The sequence below is a fragment of the Xenopus laevis genome, chromosome 8L, assembly GCF_017654675.1.
Source record: "Xenopus laevis strain J_2021 chromosome 8L, Xenopus_laevis_v10.1, whole genome shotgun sequence".
NCBI classification, from domain to species: Eukaryota; Metazoa; Chordata; class Amphibia; order Anura; family Pipidae; genus Xenopus; species Xenopus laevis.
Genome location: NC_054385.1, coordinates 96,564,771 through 96,585,264, shown reverse-complemented (window position 1 = coordinate 96,585,264; position 20,494 = coordinate 96,564,771). Strand labels below are relative to the sequence as shown.

Genomic DNA, 20,494 nt, shown 5'->3' with positions numbered 1-20,494 from the left:
CGTCCAGAGAACTAAATAGAGATAGTTATAAGGGTATATTTTTCCATATATAATTTTACTCTTTTGGATTCACACTAGGGATAACATAATTAAAGCCAGCCTCAGATGAACTAGAAAGATAACATCAAAATTTGTTGCCTGAGGCACAAGGATATTCAAAATTTGTCCATAGTCACAATAAGGTGACACATGAGTTATCATAGGACTTGAACCCTTGCAGTGGCTGTTATGGAGCATTTTTTCTAGTATTTCCTGACATGCAAGTCCTTGTAGGACACTTAATTATTTGGGGACAAACTGTTCATTGAGACAGTGTGGCAGTGTTCGACATGGTGGCATGAAAAAGGCATTATTTTTCCAGCTAAGTCCCTGCAGAACTCAAGGCTCTCTTAAACTGCAGCTAGTTTATGACGAACATCATCATTTGTGTTATATGTGGAAGATTCATTCTAACCCCCTCCAATTTGAGGATTTAAAGAAAATCCATCCTATACAGGAAGAAGAATCATGGGTTTTGGAACTTTTTCTCTCTTAAGAACATTGTGAATAACCATCACTTACTTTTTCAAAATCTCTGGCTTTTTGTGGTAGTTCTCTTTCTCTAAAACAACAGCCATATCTGCCAGTGTCCTGAAACGCTGTTCACGTGGTAACACGTCAGCTTCAATAGCTTCTAACTTTTTAATGGCAGCCTCCACTTGAGTGGTGTTGTTGGGGCGGAAGTCCTGGTGCTCAATGACCTGCTTCATATCCTGAAGGTAAGTCTCCCTGAGAGAGGCCTTTTTATGGAACATCTGAGCTAGATGCTCCAACCGTTCCAGTCGGAGCATCTCTGCTTGTAGTGCTTTCTCTCGCTGGTATTCTGCCTTTTCAAGAATATCCCAGTACTTTTCCACATCAATAAGTGACTTCCCATCCGGTGGGAAATATGGACGTAGATTATTGCCATGAAGTATGGTTCGGATTTTAAAGAAATGTGCCTCTATTAAGCCTCTCTCTTGGTATTTGGGTGGCTTCTCTACTGTGCGGAATGTTTTGAAGTCCGTCATTAGCTGCTTCATTCCAGTTATGGAATTGGGAAAGTGACGGTCATTCATTTCCACTACTTTCTGCTGTATCCATTGGAGCAGGTTTGACACCATGGACTCGTATTGGTTTTTCAGATTTTCAATTTCAAGAAGCAAGGACATAATCTGATACACATTAAAAGAAATATAGAACATATTATAGTAAAAAGTTAGCATAAATGTGATTTGATACAATCAATCTGATCTATTATTTCTTATAGACTGAAATATTGTACAATATTAAAGGGAATATGCCTTATTATGAGGAGCACCTAGCTTTAATTAATATGTACAACCCTCTTTTTAGTAGCAAAATCTAGTGGTAAAATATGTTTTGTTGACTATGGATATTGACTCGGTCTCAACCTTCCTCCTAATCAGAATATATAGAATACAAGTATTACATATGAATACTTATACATACATAAATGACCTGCATGAAAAGCTGAACTGAAAAAATACATAAAAGCTAGTAACTTTCCATATACATTTTTTATTATCTTCATGATATTGCCTTAAATCACTATAGTGCTGATTTTGAAATATTCAAGTAAGATATAAGTATATTCTGATGCTTTTAACACAGAATGTCCAACGTATGTACAGTAGCTCTCAATGACTGGTCTTTGTTTTAGATTCAAACTTGATTTACATTACATTAAATATTAACTTATATTTACAATATATTAAATTATTATATTGAAATATATTTTGTATCTTGACATTGCCAGCCTGTCAGAGTATATTTTCTACAAGGTCTGTGGCCTTGTACCCTTAATATTTACATTTGTTGTAATTGCACATATTCCTACAGCAGTGGCTGCCATTTTGGTAGATTTTGTAGCTGATAAATTATTTCTTTGTAGGCTTGAACTACATGTTGTAACTACATAATTGACCCCTTACAGATCATTCAGTTTAGATGAGTCACATGACTGAGCTGTATCAGTGAAGGCAAAATACAGGTATGGGATCCGTTATCCGGAAACCTGTTATCCAGAAAGCTCCAAATTATAGAAAGGCCGTCTATCATTGACTTCATTTTATCCAAATAATCAAATTTTTTAAAAATGATTTCCTTTTTCTGTGTAATAATAAAACAGTACCTTGTACTTAAGACCAACTAAAATGTAATCAATCCTCATTAGAAGCAAAACCAGCCTATTGGGTTTATTTAATTTTTACATGATTTTCTCATAGACTTAGTATGTAGAACTTAGTAAGTATGAAGATCCAAATTACAGAAAGATCCATTATCCGGAATGCCCCAGGTCCCCAGCATTCTGGATAACAGGTCCCATACCTGTACTAGATATGTGGGTAACCTTGCACAAATTACTTTATTTCCCAAAAGGCATATTTTAAAAATATATCTTGTGTAATTTCCTTTGTATATGTACATATATATGCACATTATTTTGGGAAAACACAGACTGTCAGAAAAAGCTATAGACTCACCGTAACTTTTAAATTTACACCAAATAATTAACTACATTAACTAAAACAAATGAAAATACTAATACTAATAAAGTAGATTATAAATAATACTATGTATGCTTAAGTACATCCATGCAGTTAATATTTAGTACAGTACAAAAAACACTGGTAAATATCTTATTTCCATTATACGCTTTTCAAAAATAAAAAAATGGTGTAAAATCCAGGAAAATGTAAAATCAGGGAAATTAATTATGCATAATATATAGGTGGGACCACAAAACAACAATGTAAAATGAGGGAAATCCTAAAATCAGGTGGATGTAAAATCGAGGTTCCACTGTAGAGTATTCTCTGTATATAACTATGACAATAGCAGGATCAGTCCAGACTCTCAGCCTTTTACTCGTACCCTCCTAAGTAGTATTATATACTATGCACATACAGACATGTGTCTGCCACAAAGCACCCACCTCTAGAGCAGGACTTGGAGCAGCCTGTGCCTGTATCTTTATCTCTGCTCTCATGTTCTGCCATCTCAGCCAAGTATTGCTTAGAGATCCTAACAAATGCATAGATGTCTTGAATTGGGAGAATAAAGCGTAAAGGGAATGTATCTCAGCAATCTCATGTGGTGTTACTACTGACCAGCTCACTGGCTGACCCCATAATAACAGGATCAAGTGATGTCCTCCCTTTAAAGGCACAGGCACATTTACTATGGAATTCTTTTATTCTAAATTTTTTTTCAGGAATCTGAGAAATGTCTATTAACTAGCATAAAGGTGTGTATTTTATTTCACTGTCAATAAACCTTTATAAAGCAATGAGATAGGTTGCTACGTTACACACTACAAACAAACACTGTGTCATTAGCAAGCTCTTCCCCTCCACTATAATCCAATTATAGGAGATTGGAAAGGCTCAGAGACAAACAGTGGCACACAGACACATGTCTCAGTAAGAAGGCTTCAAATTTCATTAATTACAGGACAATTTACATATATATAATTTAGCCACTTAGTTAAGAATATCACTAATCCCAGTACAATACTCGGCTTTATTTAGAGTACCAAATAAGAAATGATTTAACTTGCAGAATTTTAACAATCAAAGTCCTTTTTGGGTATAATTAGACTTTTGATTTGTTAATCTCTTCTGCAAATTACTTTTACCCCATTCTTCTTTTTTTTTTTTTTTTTTTTTTCAAATAGCTGTTTATTATTTTCCAAAAATAGCAGAAGGGGTACAGAAAAAAGAAAAGGGGTACATTGAGCAACATGTTATCTGTACATATTCATAAACCCCATTCTTCTTTTATAAAAAATAAATATTTTACATTAAAGGGATACTGTCATGGGAAAAAAAAAAATTTTTCAAAATGAATCAGTTAATAGTGCTGCTCCAGCAGAATTCTGCACTGAAATCCATTTCTCAAAAGAGCAAACAGATTTTTTTATATTCAATTTTGAAATCTGACATGGGGCTAGACATTTTGTCAATTTCCCAGCTGCCCCATGTCATGTGACTTGTGCTCTGATAAACTTCAATCACTCTTTACTGCTGTACTGCAAGTTGGAGTGATTATCACCCCCTCCCTTTTCCCCCCAGCAGCCAAACAAAAGAACAATGGGAAGGTAACCAGATAACAGCTTCCTAACACAAGATAACAGCTGCCTGGTAGATCTAAGAACAACACTCAATAGTAAAAACCCATGTCCCACTGAGACTCCTTCAGTTACATTGAGAAGGAGAAACAGCAGCCTGCCAAAAAGCATTACTCTCCTGAAGTGCAGGCACAAGTCACATGACCAGGGGCAGCTGGGAAATTGACAAAATGTCTAGCCCCGTGTCAGATTTCAAAATTGAATATAAAAAAATCTGTTTGCTCTTTTGAGAAATGGATTTCAGTGCAGAATTCTGCTGGAGCAGCACTATTAACTGATTCATTTTGAAAAAAAATTTTTTTCCCATGACAGTATCCCTTTAACCCCTGTGATGTTTTTTTTTTTGGTTGTTTTGTATAACATACTTCCCAGCAATTACTGCACCTCATTTACAGGGGTAGTTAGCTTTATATTAGCATTTAGTATGGTGTATACCAGTGATCCCCAACCAGTAGCTTGTGAGCAACATCTTCTTCATCAACCTCTTGGATGTTGCTCCCAGTGGCCTCAAAGCAGGTGCTTATTTTTGAATTCCAGGCTTGGAGGCAAGTTTTGGTTGTATAAAAAACAGGTACATTGTCAAACAGAATCTCCTGTAGACTACCAGTCCACATAGAGGCTACCAAATAGCCAATGACAGCCCTTATTTGGCATCCCCAGGAACATTTTTTATGCTTGTGTTGCCAACCCTTTTTTCATTTGAATGTTGCTCACTAGTAAAATAAGGTTGGGGGCCACTGGTGTAGACTAATAATGGTCTTCATTTTGAGTTTTTTTTTAATTATATAAGTTTGGTTGTTCTGCAGCTCTGTGGTTTGGAACTTGTACTGCTATCTGGTTGCTAGGTCTAAATTAGCCAAGCAACAAAGCAGCCGTTCAAAGAAAGAATAGAAGAGGATATGAAGATAAATAGGAGAGTGCCTGAATAGAAATATAATAAATACACAATAAAAACTGAAGCCTCAAAATCAGTTATTTTGCTTGGTGACCCTGATGACCAGATAGCATGTGTAGTTTGTAGATAACATTTGTAGTTTGTAAAGAGGCAGAATAAAGAATAATAATTCAAAATGAAAATGAAGACCAGCTGAAAAGGTGTCTAGCTGTAGCAAATCAAACCTTAATTTAAAGTTAAACTTCCCCTTTTTCCTCTTTGCCTATTAACACTTACTGTATGCCCATTGTTTTTGATTTCATTCATTTTCAATTTTTCTTGAATATTCACACAACAATATAAAAAAAATATCCCTGAAAGTAACTGATCCACTTACATTGTTGACCCTCTTCTGTACGGTCTGGCCCTGTCTCATCTTGGAGAAGTAGTGATAATATAGAGAAATGTATGTCATTATGGACCTTTCATCTGGGTGTGGGACGACCACATCTTCTGCATCCAAAAGCTTGGAGATCCCCAATTTTGTGTCTGCCACGTCAAAGGCGTTGTTTAAATTATACAGGGGCTTAGAACGAGTCAGAGAGTCGTAGTCAATGAGGTCTGGTCTGGGTATCAGAAACCAAAAAGAAGTGAATAATCATAGAAACAGCGTGTATTATGTACAAAGTAAGTGCACAATTCAAAATACCCACAGGCAGCTATTTATATGTTAAGCACTCTCTATCCAAGCCCAAAATCCAGTTCTCCGCAGTTAATCTGAAAATTTTTGGTTTCCCAAGGGATAACACAGGCAGCCAACGCTACATTGCAAGATATATGGAAATATTTGAAGCCAATTTACAATACCACATTAAATTTGTTGATTTTTATAAGAGATGTGGTGTGTGTGTGAGGCCTCTAGGAAATGCTTAAAGGGATCCTGTCATCGGAAAACTCTACACTGAAATCCATTTTTCAAAAGAACAAACAGATTTTTTTGTATTCAATTTTGAAACCTGACATGGGGCTAGACATATTGTCAGTTTCCCAGCTGCCCCCAGTCATGTGACTTGTGTTCTGGTAAACTTCAGTCATTCTTTACTGCTGTACTGCAAGTTGGAGTGATATCACCCCCCTCCCTCCCCCCCCCCCAGTTTAACAAAAGAACAATGGGAAGGTAACCAGATAGCAGCTCCCTAACAAAAGATAACAGCTCCCTGGTACATCTAAGAACAACACTCAATAGTAAAAGAGAAGTTTCAATTACATTGAGTAGGAGAGATAACAGCCTGTCAGAAAGTAGTTCCATCCTAAAGTGCAGGCACAAGTCACATGACCAGGGGCAGCTGGGAAACTGACAATATGTCTAGCCCCATGTCAGATTTCAAAATTGAATATAAAAAAATCTGTTTTCTCTTTTGAGAATTGGATTTAAGTGCAGAATTCTGCTGGAGCAGCACTATTAACTGATGTGTTTTGAAAAAACATGTTTTCCCATGACAGTATCCCTTTAAGTGCTTATGAGGAAGTACACAGATCTTGCGACCATGGAGGAGACCACAGCATCGCAGGACTGCAGTATAATTATCCCCATTCCGTTCAGCCACTTTATTTTGACAACCCCCTCCACAAACAAGCTAGTGCCAGACAGGTTAGATTTTATATACATGTAAACAGGAACAAACAATACAAGGTTTTTGCCTATACCAAGTTTACATGCAATATCCAGATTTATGATTGGGCAAAGTTTAACAACAGATATAGATAATGCTAAAGTCTGTAGAAATACTGCAATTATATATACATGTAGATCCACTAAGATAATGAACACCGGCTGATTACTATTCTTTATCAAGAATTGCTTGCTGAAAGATGACTAGAATTTTATGGCAGGATTAAATCCCACAATCACACACAAATTTATTTTTTTTTGCTGGTAAAATGGCTGCACAGAACAGCCTCTGCCACTGCATAGGATAATACAATAGTTTCCTTTGGCACCAGACATTGCAAGGTTTGCACTAACCGTAAAAAATATATGTTAGGAGTCACTTACTTTACCCCAGGGGGGCAAGTGCTAGATCGCTAAGGGGAGCAATTGTGTGCCCCCACATAAAGAGATTCTTTCATGATTTTTATGGTGCTATTTTTATTACTAAATTATACGGTGTACATTGCAAGTAATTCATTCTACCATTTAATATTTTATTCCTGAACCACTAAAAGTATTTTATATTTGTATTTTATATTTAGTTGTAATATTGGTGTGTAGGCAGCCATCTCTTGTCATTTTACCTGGCCCTTTGCTTTCAGAAAGAGCCAGGACTTCACAGTGAAACTGCTTTCAGACAGGCTACTCAATGTTACTGAAGGAGTTGTGACTTGAGTTAGCAGGAGTTGGACTTTTACTATTGAGTGCTATTCTCATATGTACCACTAGGTATTTTTAGAAATGCAGATGTCAGGGACCTGTTATCTGGTTACCTTCCCATTGTTCTGCTAATGGGCTGCTGGGGGGGGGGGGGAAGTAAGGGGCAATATTGTTTTGAAAAACAGATTTCAGTGCAGAATTCTGCTGGAGGAGCACTATTAACTGATACATTTTGTAAAAAAAATGTATTCCCATTACAGAATCCCGTTAAGAAGCACACTTGGTAAATCTATATCTGTTCACACACTGGTAAGTTTATATCAGTGTAGGTTTCCTCCATGTACTCTGTCGTCCTACCACACTTGAAAAACACACAGACAGTTCATTTGGCTCCTGATAAAACTGCTATAGTGTGATAGTGTGTGTGAATGCTATGGGGACCTTAGAATGTAAGCTGGGGCAGGAACTGAATCATGTGTAAACTCTCTCAAGCACTGTCAATTATTGATATATATAAAATAGCATATAATATAGTATAATAATAATTATTCTCAAAGTAAGCCTCCTGACTGGAGTAGAAATATATTAAAATACACTATGGGATTGGTACTTTCTGCTAAAGGTAATACATCCATGGCATATATTACATGTATGGGCAAATACTGTCTCCTACAGTACTGCAGCAGACATCTAACCACATTAGATTGGTGAATACTATTCTCTGTTGGCTGCTATACGATACTGGGACAAACTTTTCCCACATTAGTATTTTTCACACCTTAATTTTTATAGTGAAAATAAATGTTTTTCCCATTGGCATAAACACCCAAAACTACGTAAAAGAGATGTAGCTGAGGCCTGAATTACTCAAGTTGTTGTGCCCTGATTACCTGTGTGCGTGAATAAGAGCGTTAAATGCAAGACCATCCCGCCAACTGCCGGAGAAATCCTGTACATCCACATTGGAGTATCCAGCAGTTTTGCGCTGACACCAGACCAACAGAGCTTCCTTAGCTGATAGCACTGCAGCACTGGCTCCAAATTCATCCTGCAATCAATAAACACAGGGCACAAAGCCAGGAGATGAAAAAATAAAAAAAAAAGTAGATAGTTCTAATTATGGTCAGATCCTACTGCCTCTAATGCATACAGTGAGTAGAAGATGAGGAACATGCAAACATTTTACGTCCCCTGGGAACACTTACATAAGTGGGAGGAGTAAAAAAGCTTTGGTGCACTTATTTCCATACATATGCTAGTTTGGCTAGAGATCTGAATGTAAAAAGCCTTTTACTGAACAAATCATAATACATATCACAGAGGAACTTAAATAGCAGTTTAAGTGTCACAGTATCAACTTTACTTTATTCTGGCTGTGATGGATGTACTTTTCTATCATATTCTCTACTGTCCTAAAGTCCACCATTCTCTCTGATTCTACGGGAGGATTTCTAACACCCTACCCCTATAGCCTGTTCATTGGCAAATATGACTGCTGTGTGTACTTATAGAAAAAGCATAAATGTTGGTGCCGGGCACACTGGCAAACTCACGTATTCATCAGACCAGAAAAATAGTAGATTAAAAATTGAAGCTTTATTATATTGTCATCTCTCGCCTGATGCGTTTCGTGTCACTAGGACACTTAATCATTGGATATGATTATGATTAATTGACCTAGTGACACAAAACGCGTCAGGTGTGAGATGACTATATAATAAAGCTTCCATTTTTAATTTACTATTTTTCTGGTCTGATCAATACGCGAGTTTGCCAGTGTGCCCGCACCAACATTTATGCTATTTCTATACGGATTATCCGCTCCCTTGAGCTGAGGGCCTAGGGCTGGAGCACCTGGGCCACGTCTATACTTTGGTGAGTGATTCTACTACATCTGCCTTATGCTTGAAAACTTATTGGTTCGAGATGCTGTGTGTACTTACCCTACTAATTCTGTCCAGTGGACATTTAGCTGCTCACCCCATACAGTCTAACATTTTAAATGTATATGTCTGAATTTATATTTGTGAACTGCGGAGTTCACCCTTGATCAGCACAGTGGTAAAGCTTCTGGTAAAGCTTCTGAAACATGAGTGACCACAATTCCCTTTCAATGGAACATAGACATTATTCAATATTCTTATATATCAGTGCTAATCTTTCATAATTATTCTGAGTTACCAAGAGAACAGATTTTTAGGGCAGAGACACACGCTGCTATTTTAGGAGACAAATCGGTTCCTCTTCGGGCGACTAATCTCCCAAAATAGCAGCGTGTGTCTCTGCCCTTAAAGTTTAGTTTTTAAAGGTAGATAAGGAGGATCGTGATTATTCATGTTGAAGATTACCTTGTCCAAGGTAATGTTAGAAATCTGAAATCGAAGAATAATAATCCAGATAAGCCCCAATATTAATGTACGATCTCCATCAACAATGTTCTCTGGACCAATCAGCTTTACAGGCACCTAAAAGAAAGCAGAGGCGCAGATTTACAAAAGATACTGAAAGATGCTTTGTTTATAAGTGTGTGTTTTTTGGAGTCTATGAAGGAGGGGTTTTTTTCTCTCTTGAGAGAACCTAATGTGGTAACTCCCTCCTTAATTAACAAAATTTCATAGATATATAGTGCTTTATATTGTCACCTGACAATCAACAAAACTACTATGATAGATAGTTTTAAATACTGGTTTTGGGCAGGGCCAGATTTACATAGCGGGCACCCCTAGGCCCGCTGTCGTTGATTGCCCCCTTTTATTCTCTCAAATTTTCATCATCGGGATTGTTGCAATAGCGATTGACACACAGGGGATTTAAAAAACTATCCTATCTCCTGCACATCCCCAGTATTTCTAAACCAATATGGGTGTGGTTGGGCAGTTATAATGAAGTATTATCATCTGTAGGGCTGGATTTATGTTTTATATTGTCTTAAAACCCAATTATTGTGACACTGACCATTTATTAATAATCCACATGCACACACTGTAGCGGATGCTTGATACGTGTTTTTTTACAAATAGTTTTTATCATTTTTTTTTCGTTTCTGTGATATAAATGGTTTATTAATGTCAGTTTTGTACTGAAAATCATGCAACCATACTGTGCATCTCCGGTGCACAGCAAATGGCTGACTCATGCTGGAATCATGAAAATCACAAAAACTTTCCAGACTCCAAAAGATAAGCTCTAAAACGGAAAATGCCAATTTTTATGGAGTGCGGAATGTTTTTGTGATTTTCATGATATACCCTTGATACTGGGTTTTTTTCCAGCACATAGATTTTAAAGCACATATTATCCCTCAGCATTTTAAAAATGTTCATGCTGGAATCAGTCAGTTATTTCTGGTGAAATCTGTCAGTGACAGCAGGAGTGTGTTGGTCGCAGCTGGTAATAACGGTTGGGATGACAAGTTGCCACATAACTAAGTGGTTAATAAACTGCTAAAAGTCTAATTTGAGCAGTTTTCTTGATTTATCTCTAATACAGGTATGGGATCTGTTATCTGGAAACCTGTTATCCAGAAAGCTCAGCATTATGTAAAGGCCTCCTCCCATAGACTCCATTTTGTCAAAATAATCAAAAAAAATTAAAATTATGTCCTTTTTTTCTGTAACATTAAAACAATACCTTGTACTTGATCCAAACTACGATATAATTAATTCTTATTGAAGCAAAACCTGCCTACTGGATTAAATGATTTTCTAGTTTTTCTGTTTCTAATATAATTAGTTAGCCAAAAATGTAATGTATAAAGGCTGGAGTGACTGGATGTGTAACATAATAGCCAGAACACTACTTCCTGCTTTTCAGCTCTCTTGGGTTCCACTGATTGGTTACCAGGGAGTAACCAATCAGTGACTTGAGGGGGGTCACATGGGTATGAAGATCCAAATTACAGAAAGTTCTGTTATGTGGAAAACCCCATGCATCAAGCATTCTGGATAACAGACCCCATACCTGTATAGACTGTTCCCCTTTCATTGTGTATAGCCATGGCCAAAGTGCCCTAATTCTTATTTGGGAGTGTTAGGTTTTAGGTGACCAGAAAATATCCAAAGCAGACATTAATATACATCCCAAGGTACACAATACAAGCTGGAATTATCTAGCCTTTCTGCACGGCAGTTGGTTCAGTTTTCCCCCACTCTGATCATGCTAACATGTCAATTCTCTTTTGCTGAAGATTTTGTATTGCCTTTGGAAAAAAAAACAGTACAAATAGTGCCTTATATACATTTAACATAGGAAAATATATAATAAATATATATATATAGTAGAGGAATGATTGATAAAATGTAAGCTCCAAAAGCACTGAGAGTTTACAGGGGCATGCACTTACCTTGGATTTTAAGAAAGTCAGAGCTTTGCTGTTATTTTCCAAGAAATGGACTCTCATCTTGCCCCGTGCAGGTCTAGGCAGCTGCTCCCCTGAAATTAACTCCAAAAGTAAGAGCAGGTATAGTCCATCTTGCAGGTCTGTGTAGATATCAGTAATAAGGTTGCAACCCTAAACAGAAAAAAGAAAGGGAGATGAAAATATTTTTTCAAGAACTTGGGCCTTGCTTTAATTCAGATAAAAGGAAAATAGACAGCCGTACTTACACAAATGGGTGCTACATTATGTAGACTGCAGTGCTATCTACAATAATATATTTCTTACAATGTATTGTAGTTCTGCGTCTAACTGGCTATGCACAGAATGGCATTTGTGTATTGTTTACAGCCTAGAAGATATCATACCATAGCCATGCAGTCAGTAGCAGCAGGATGCAAAGTTTGAGATAGCAGGCCTCAAATTAGGATTTTACCACATTGTAAAGTAGAGGGTGCTTGTCCAAGAATTAGACACTACAGACAGTTTTTCTGTAGGGAGCAGCACTTAAACAGTGGCAATGTATGTCAACCAACTGGTGTGCAAATGAAGAATGCATAGTTTATTAGTAACATTCACAGCTGTTTCACTTGTTATATATGTATTTAGCAGATTCAGCAAAGAAACTAGGCCAATATCAATTAGAATAATAACTATGGGGATCGCACACCTGACCAAGTCACATATGGTATTGACAAAGTGGAGAGTACTGGCACTCAATAGCAATTGCAAAGGGGTTACCTCCTACGTGTTTATTCAGTCAAACAAATGCACAAAAAAGCCCCCGAAATGTTGTGCATTTGTTTGACTGAATAAACACGTAGGGGGTAACCCCTTTGCAATTGCTATTGAGTGCCAGTTCTCTCCACTTTGTCAATACTGATTTGTGGGGATCGCCGTATCCCCCAAGGACTGGGCACCTAGCAGGAACAACGAAGGAGGGCCGGTGAGTGCAAGCGAAAATTGTGTTGGACAAGTCACATATGGTTTCTACTACAATACAGTGCTGGTGGTGTGTCAACCACTTATAATAGAATGTTAATAAAAAAGGTTAAAGGGGAAATGTATTTTAGAAAGTATCTTACATGAATAAGCTAAAGATTATATTAAATTTTCATTTTTGCAATAGCGCAAGCTAAACGCAGCGTTTCAGGGGTCAAACCCCCTTGTAAAGTAGGTCAGCTTGAAATGGCCAAATGAAGGAAAGGGATATCCCCTTCACAGTTTGATAAATCCATGTGCAGTAAGACTTTCTATAATTCCATATAAATATTTACCAAACTCTAACCCCTGTAGGGGATTTGCACAGAGAGAAGGGCTGTCATGCACAAAGAAATAGGCAGCTCAATGCTCCCCAGAGTCTTGCATCCCCCAGCTTGTGAATTCTGAATGATAAGGACCAGGAACTTACTTACACCATTTTTTCCACTTTGTGGGAACCATTATCTATATCTGAATATGAAGATATGGAGTATCGAAATTTCAACATATAAAAAATTAAATCCATTTTAAGACTTAACTTATGTAAATGCAACAGGGATTTACTGCAAACTACAGTCAAAGAGCATGCTGTATCATGCAAACATTCTAACGAATCAAGCAGGTGCAATTAAAAAAAAAAACTAAACAGGGCCTTGTTCTGATAATCTATATGATACACAAAAATACAGACAAAATCAAATTATGTCTTCTAGGGGACCATAAAAATAAATAATATGTGGGAATAGTAAAATAAATTGATGTACAACTGGGGTCTGACTTTAGAATTGGTGTAAACCATAAAAAAACAAGTTAAAATATGACAAAAATTCAAATATTTCACAATGAAAAAGTGAAAAAGTAACATTCACAGAGGACATACAGATGTTTTGAAGGAATACTGGCAAAATTATAGTGAAAAATGCAGGAAAACCAAAGTTAGAATCCAGAAAATGCACTCATTGAAATGCACTAGGAGGGGACTGATAAAAAAACAGCATAAAATGCAAGAGCATAAAAGTAGGGTTTGACTAAACACATTGGGGCTAATTTACTACGGGCAATAAAACAAATATGGGTGTAGCACAAAACTGTGGTGCAAAATCACTTGGGACCTTAATCCAAAAGTGACTACTGTGCTTTGCATCTTAATCTGGATGGAAAATCCAACACATTGTGATTATGATTAAATGTCTCTTGGTGACACGAAAAGCATAAGGCATTCTTTTTTATACATAACGAAAAATAAATCCAAACAATTTTAAATTTAATCATGGCTCCTGCTTTTTAACTACTTGGTCTGGTTTGGTGCCAGCCTGCAATGATGTATTTTAGTGCAAACTCCCTCTGCTGAAGATCTGGGGTATGTGCACCCAGACCCACTTATATCCAAAAACTGATTATTTGCTTCTTCTGGTGTGGGTAGAAAGATGTGTGGTTCTGTAGGTGGAGAGGTAAGTTAAGGCACATGTATGATTATGTGGTGTGGTTAATAATCTAGGTGGAGAAGGGTAGTAAAATGGAGCAGTTGGATTATAGCCATTATAAAAATCACGGAGGAAGGTGTGCACTTGATTCATACACTGCTAATGCCTGGATTGCGGTGCCCTTTAGTTACCAGTGTGTCTAGAAATAAGGAATTGGCATTCCATGAAAAAGATAATGTTAATCTCTGGGCAAAGTTTATTACCCTGCATAAATAAATCTTATTACCAACATGTTTATTGCAGCAAGGCTGCAATAAAGGGTCCAGATTCCAGAGAGCAGCAGCCATAATTCTATAAAAGATGATATCATAAATTGTACTTATATGGTGAAAATGTGCGTTTTAAAATAGACATTTTGTATGTCTCTCTTTCCAGCACTTTTCCATTTATGAAAATATTCTCTCTCATGTTTGTTCGAGCACAAGTAGTTTATTATCAAATCACTTTACATGTCAGAAGGGCATGGCAGATGTGGGCGTTAGATCACCACAATTTGGCTGTAGGAAAAGTTCAGTGATTCGGCAGAGAAACCCTTTGTCATTCTTATGGCTTCTGGCTCATGAGTTATTGGGTAAGATTTACTATTGTGTGCAAAAAAACTACATATTTCACCTCTTTTTTCTCTTCACAATGTTTTGTTTTTTTCCACTAACAGTGTAATTCTGTCCACACCAATATTGTTCCAAAGGTTTTTACAAAACAATTTAGGAGCATAATTCTGTGCTGGTTAAAAAACTGTGCACAAATGTGACCATGACAAAATGGTTGCCATGTGGGCAGGTCATGGTCATGCTTTAGAGCACATTTCACATAATTTGTGTCCTTTTTCGCATGGTCAGTGGCAAATGTAAAATACAGGGATCACTTAAGCCTCTGTGAAAAGCACCAGATTCACATTAAAATACAATTTGCCTACATTGGCATGTTTGTAGAAAGTCCTTAATGATTTGCATTAAATAAGGCCTCTCCTCTCTCGAGAAAATATTGGAGGGCAACTTTCAGCACTATACATAAAAAGGGCAGTTGTTTAGGCCTTACCACAAGGGTTTATTTTAGGGGAACATGCTTAGAAAAAACATATTTGTGCAACAACTGTAAGGATGTAGATTACAGATTACAATCTGCAGAGGCCACAATTATCTCTTGGTAATTACCCCACATTGATGTCCCTTTCCTCTGTCTCTGCGCATTAACAGAAACTTGGGAAGCAGTCAGCAGTGTGTGCCAGTATCAAAGAGTACCGCCAGAGCTCATTTTCCAGAATGCAAGAAGCAGAGTATAAATCCCAGCTTTTTATTACAACTATACACTATGACCAAGCTGATGAATCATATAAACACAGGTGAGCATTCTGCATGGCACAGGTGCCCGGCTCGGCTCCACTTACATTCTCTCTGTAGATATTGTTCATCCAGTTGGTGAAGGTCTTCTTTTGCATAACCATGCGCTGCTCCTGCAGTTTTTTTATATGCCCCTTCTCGTAATCCTGCAGTTCTTCATCCATTTTGACCTTTGGAATAATACAGAATAATGATGATACAATCCTTCAAATTGTACTGTTGGTAAGCTGCTGACACATGCATGACACAATATTTTATTTTCCAAACATTACCTCTGTCCTATATCAAATTAGTTCCTTATCGCTCCTATTTTTGTTAACTGCGCACGGCCTGCCATTATCTATTATTTTCTTCATTGGAATTTGCATGTTATATCCTTTACTCCTATATCCTGTACACCAGGGATCCCCAAACTTTCAAATAACAAGAGTTGTGGAGCAACACCAGCATGCAAAAAAGTTCCTGGGGATGCCGAATAAGGACTATAATTTGTTATTTGATAGCCCTATATTGATTGGCAGCCTATAGGAGGCTCTGTTTGGCAGTAAATCTGTTTTTTATGCAACCAAAATTTTACTTCAAACCTGGAATTCAAAAATAAGCACCTGCTTTGAGGCCACTGGGAACAACATCCAAGGATTTGGTAAACAACATGTTGCTCTCGAGCAAGTGGTTGGGGAACACTGCAGTAAAGCATTTGTGCACAATAATGCGACTACAAGAAAGGTTACATCCTCATATAGTGCATAGTTTGGGGAGATGGCAGACAGAAATATTTTTATTGCCCCATGTGTTTTGTTGCTTGTTGGGTGGGGGACAAATCACTCAAATTTGAATGGGATTCCCCTAAAAGTGTCCAGTGCAAGTAATTATGTCAAAATGTGCCAGTTGTATAAGACAAGATTTCCATTTTGCACATCAAAAAGAGAAGAAACTTAGCTGCACAGTTTTGTGTATCTATATTAAATTCATACGAATCCCACCAACTTTAAATATGATTTGAAAGATATATTAAATAAATCTTTGGGTTACAAAAAGCAGCTTGATGCCTTGGCCCACATGAGGACCTTGTATATTGTACAGCCACATTGTTCTTCCTTTGGTTAATGCCTGATGTATGTCAGTTAAAGATCATTATAATTTCAGATCCCAGTGTCAGGAACCTGTCTATTTATAACCGCTGTCATACTAGACTTTTGGACTCATTAACTACTAAGCTTTCAGCTTGCAGTTCTTATGATAAGAATGATACACTTGCTTGTTTATTTGCCAATGTACAGATTTTTTCTAAGGTACTCAAGAAGACACCACCCTATAACTGTCACTGACATTTTGTGCTAGAAAGGGGCAAAACAAATACTAAGCTCTGGGAGCTGAAAATGAACAACATCAATGGGGTCCACAGCAGTCACACACACAGGGGCTGAAAGAAATGGATATAGAGAACAAATTGAATTGCTGGTAATTGGGGGCATGGGTATTTAGGAGACAATGAAAGGAGCCTGGTCTAAATTCTGGAACATGACCCATTGTCATATTCTTGAGTTATTTGTGAAATAGCTTGCAATTCATTTCTCTTGTAATAAATGCAGCACTTTTTTCAGGCTACTAGTCTAATGTGCTGCTCTCCTGTCAATAGAATGCTAAAAACTAGAGATTTTCTGATACATAAAAATGTATCTGCTGTACATTGTATAGTCTTCCCATTTAGAAACTCACCAACTCCCCCAATTATTTTACCTTTTTAACAGGCATAATGTCCCACTTAAAAGATGTTCCCCACTATACGGCCACTATATGCATGGGAACAAGATTATGGTGACCAGATCTGACAATGCAGCAAATATATATAACCCTAAATAGCACCTATTATATATGTTCTTCCAAAACTCTGTCATACGGAGTTACAATATAGATTCAAACCAGGGTATTTTGCTTGAGATCTAATAGGTTTGTAAACATTCTTGGTCAACCATGGCTTACAGAAATGTACATTAGATGGCCATACTCACAATATTAAGCGTTAATGTTGCCCAACAGCAGTAGCAATAAACATTTCCATAGATCTCCTAAAACAAAGGGCCCAGCTGATAAAAGATCATCCTCCAAAGATATCCCTGTCTGTTCTGTGTATACCTGGCCACCGGTTTTATGTCCCTAAGATCTGACCTGTAAGAATTACTTAATAAGCCAACCCCTATATGTAATAAAAGGCTTGCCCAGGAGCAGTAACCAATATTTGCTTGTAAACGCGTGACCAGTAAATGCTACCTGCTGATTGGTTGCTTTGGGTTACTGTTCCAGGTCAACTTAGTACTTGTTGTGAAATAGCCCCACCAAACAGCACTACGTCTGCTCCTCTGTTGTATAATTACATTGTCATATCAGCAAACCATCACATAATCTGCATATGTTAGATAAAAGCAAGATGGCTGATATTGCACTAATAGCCAGCATTCCCACTACACAATCCATTCTCTACAGAATTATGTTTGGGTCACCTACATTTGAGACCAAGGGGCTAAAATAAAGAGTTTTATAGAGATTCAGATGAATCCTGAACCAAATGGTGGATATTATAAAGTAATGGCAGCGTTGGATTTCAGACAAGGTGTGACCTTTGACAGGTAGGAGGATGCACCTGCACAGCAGATATAACTTTCCAAAAGCCAACAAGAGCTGTTTCTATTCACCACATTTTTGATAAATGTCATGACCTGATGCTGTGGGCTTTTGAAAGAGTTGTGCTGCCCCAGCTGACAATGTTTGGTAGAACACATTCAACATAGCCTGTGCTAGATGACATTTGACAAGCTCCTACTGTATATACAGGAGAGCAATTTGTTTATTTAGTGTTGTTTGAGGGGTACAATCCCATTAAATTCAGCACACACTAAAAACTAAATAACATCTCCACTGGGTGTGAAAACTGCCTTAATTATTCCCCTGCGTGCAAATGAGTTGCATTTTTCATGCCACATTAATAGCTGAAAGAAATGTTCTGTTATCAGGAAAGACCTTTTACACTACCATATAAAAATTCTTTCATGCAAAAGATTGAATGGTTTCCAATGTAGCAATAGGAATGTTTTGTTAATCACGGTCTCCTGGGACATCAGCTGTTAATGTGCCAGGGATGTAAAGTTGGGAAAGTCAGCTGAAGAATGCCATATAGTGTTACAGGCTAGTGTTACAGGCTAGATGATTTCCTATTTCTGGGGATTAGGTTGAAAATCTCAATAGCAAATTGCAATAATAAGATCTACTGATGGCTTGAAAGAAGATAACAGAGCAGCAAAGCCAAAGAGCAGTGGGAAGCAACAACTGTTAGAGCTATCCTGTGTCACATATTGTACATGTTATAAAATATATTGTATGGGTATGCCCTGTAATTACAATATTCTACATACAGCTGTAACAATACACTTAATATACATTTACTTCAGGAGGTCATTTACCTCTGATACAAGCTAAAAGGCTGGGACTGTAAGGTGGCTGGCTTCTTTGCACATCATTCAGTGCCAAACACTAGGGAGCCTTGTACTTAACACTTTCTAAAGGCAGGTGCTACCTTGCCTCTTTGTGAGCTCTGAATTCTTAGGGCAATGACAAATGAGGAGATCATCTCTAGGGTGGGTGACTAATCTCCTCCAAATGCTTCCCTAGTGACCGCTTCAGAAAGAATCAGTATGGAGTGCGTATGCCCACAACTAAATTGGAAAACTTTCAGCGCAATTGCATCCCAGTTATGGTTCCGTGTTAGCACAAATGGGAAAGGTATCACCTTTATACCACTTTTGTTATTTTTTTTATTTCAAAAGGGTTGCCCTGTAACACAAATGGGAAAAAACTCTGCAATGGTTAATTGCTATAGCACTCAAAATTGCAATTTGCTCACTGCAGTTGTGGACATATATGAGTCCATTAATCTGGAGAAATGCACAGAGCAAACTCTAGGGTTCCTTAAGAGCTATGTGTCAATGTACACTTGCAGCTAAAGAAATTACATCAAACTAAATTGGAAAACTTTCAGTGCAATTGCATATCAGTTATGGTTCCGCGTTAGTACAAATGGGAAAAAAACTCTGCATTTGGGTTAATTGCGGTTGCACTTAAAATTGCAATTTGTGGACATAAATTAGCCCATTAATCTGGAGAAATGTACAGAGCATACTCTAGGGGCAGATTTATCAAAATGTGAGTTTATAGCTTAATAAATAAAAACTCACCCATTTTCTGTTCATTGCAATAAGATTTTTAGAACAGTATTTATCAAATGGTGATAGATAAATACAATTCTAAAAATCCCATAGGAATGAATAGAACGTGGGTGAGTTTTTAATTTGTTAAGCTCTAAAATCACATTTTTGATTAATCTGCCCCATGTCCTGCACACTGTCACTTGCACCTTTAATAAGTTGGGGGGCTTGGTGCCTCTTATTTGCACCCTATAGGACATAAAGTAATAAAAGTCCCAAAGGTTACACAGTTCAGAAGGTTACCACTAACTGGCAACAAAGCCTTACACGTTGTGTGACCAAAACACTCATAGGCTGAACCTCTGATTAAAGGGGTTGTTCACCTTCAAACAACTAGTTGTTTTGAGATAGATCACCAGAAATAATGACTTTTTCCAATTACTTTCTATTTTCTAGGTGTTACCGTTTTCTAATATTGAAGTGTAAAGTGTCATTTTTCACCTTCTAAAAATCTCTGGGAGGGGGGTCACCGACCCTATAAACTGTTCTAAATTGATACAATTAGTTGATACATTTCTTATCTTTATCCCTGATGAGCAGAATCTCTGGGTTTCATTACATTTGATACAATAGTTGCTAATAGAATCCTACAGCGGGTCAGGTACCCATTGGTTACCCGCGAAAACCTGTGGTACCTTG

General features: G+C 37.3%; 1 protein-coding gene across 1 annotated transcript in view; it reads right to left on the bottom strand.

Moving 5' to 3' along the window:
- Positions 1-15,766, bottom strand: part of sptbn5.L (spectrin, beta, non-erythrocytic 5 L homeolog) — a 149,759-nt gene extending 133,993 nt beyond the window's left edge. The window contains exons 1-6 of the mRNA XM_041573253.1: positions 15,644-15,766; positions 11,759-11,926; positions 9,765-9,881; positions 8,307-8,464; positions 5,443-5,671; positions 562-1,193 (exon numbers count right to left, since the gene is read on the bottom strand). Of these exons, the coding sequence (XP_041429187.1) occupies positions 562-1,193; positions 5,443-5,671; positions 8,307-8,464; positions 9,765-9,881; positions 11,759-11,926; positions 15,644-15,760 (1,421 nt within the window). The 5' untranslated portion in view covers positions 15,761-15,766. The remainder of the gene's footprint in view (positions 1-561; positions 1,194-5,442; positions 5,672-8,306; positions 8,465-9,764; positions 9,882-11,758; positions 11,927-15,643) is intronic.
- Between the last annotated feature and the right edge of the window lie 4,728 nt (positions 15,767-20,494).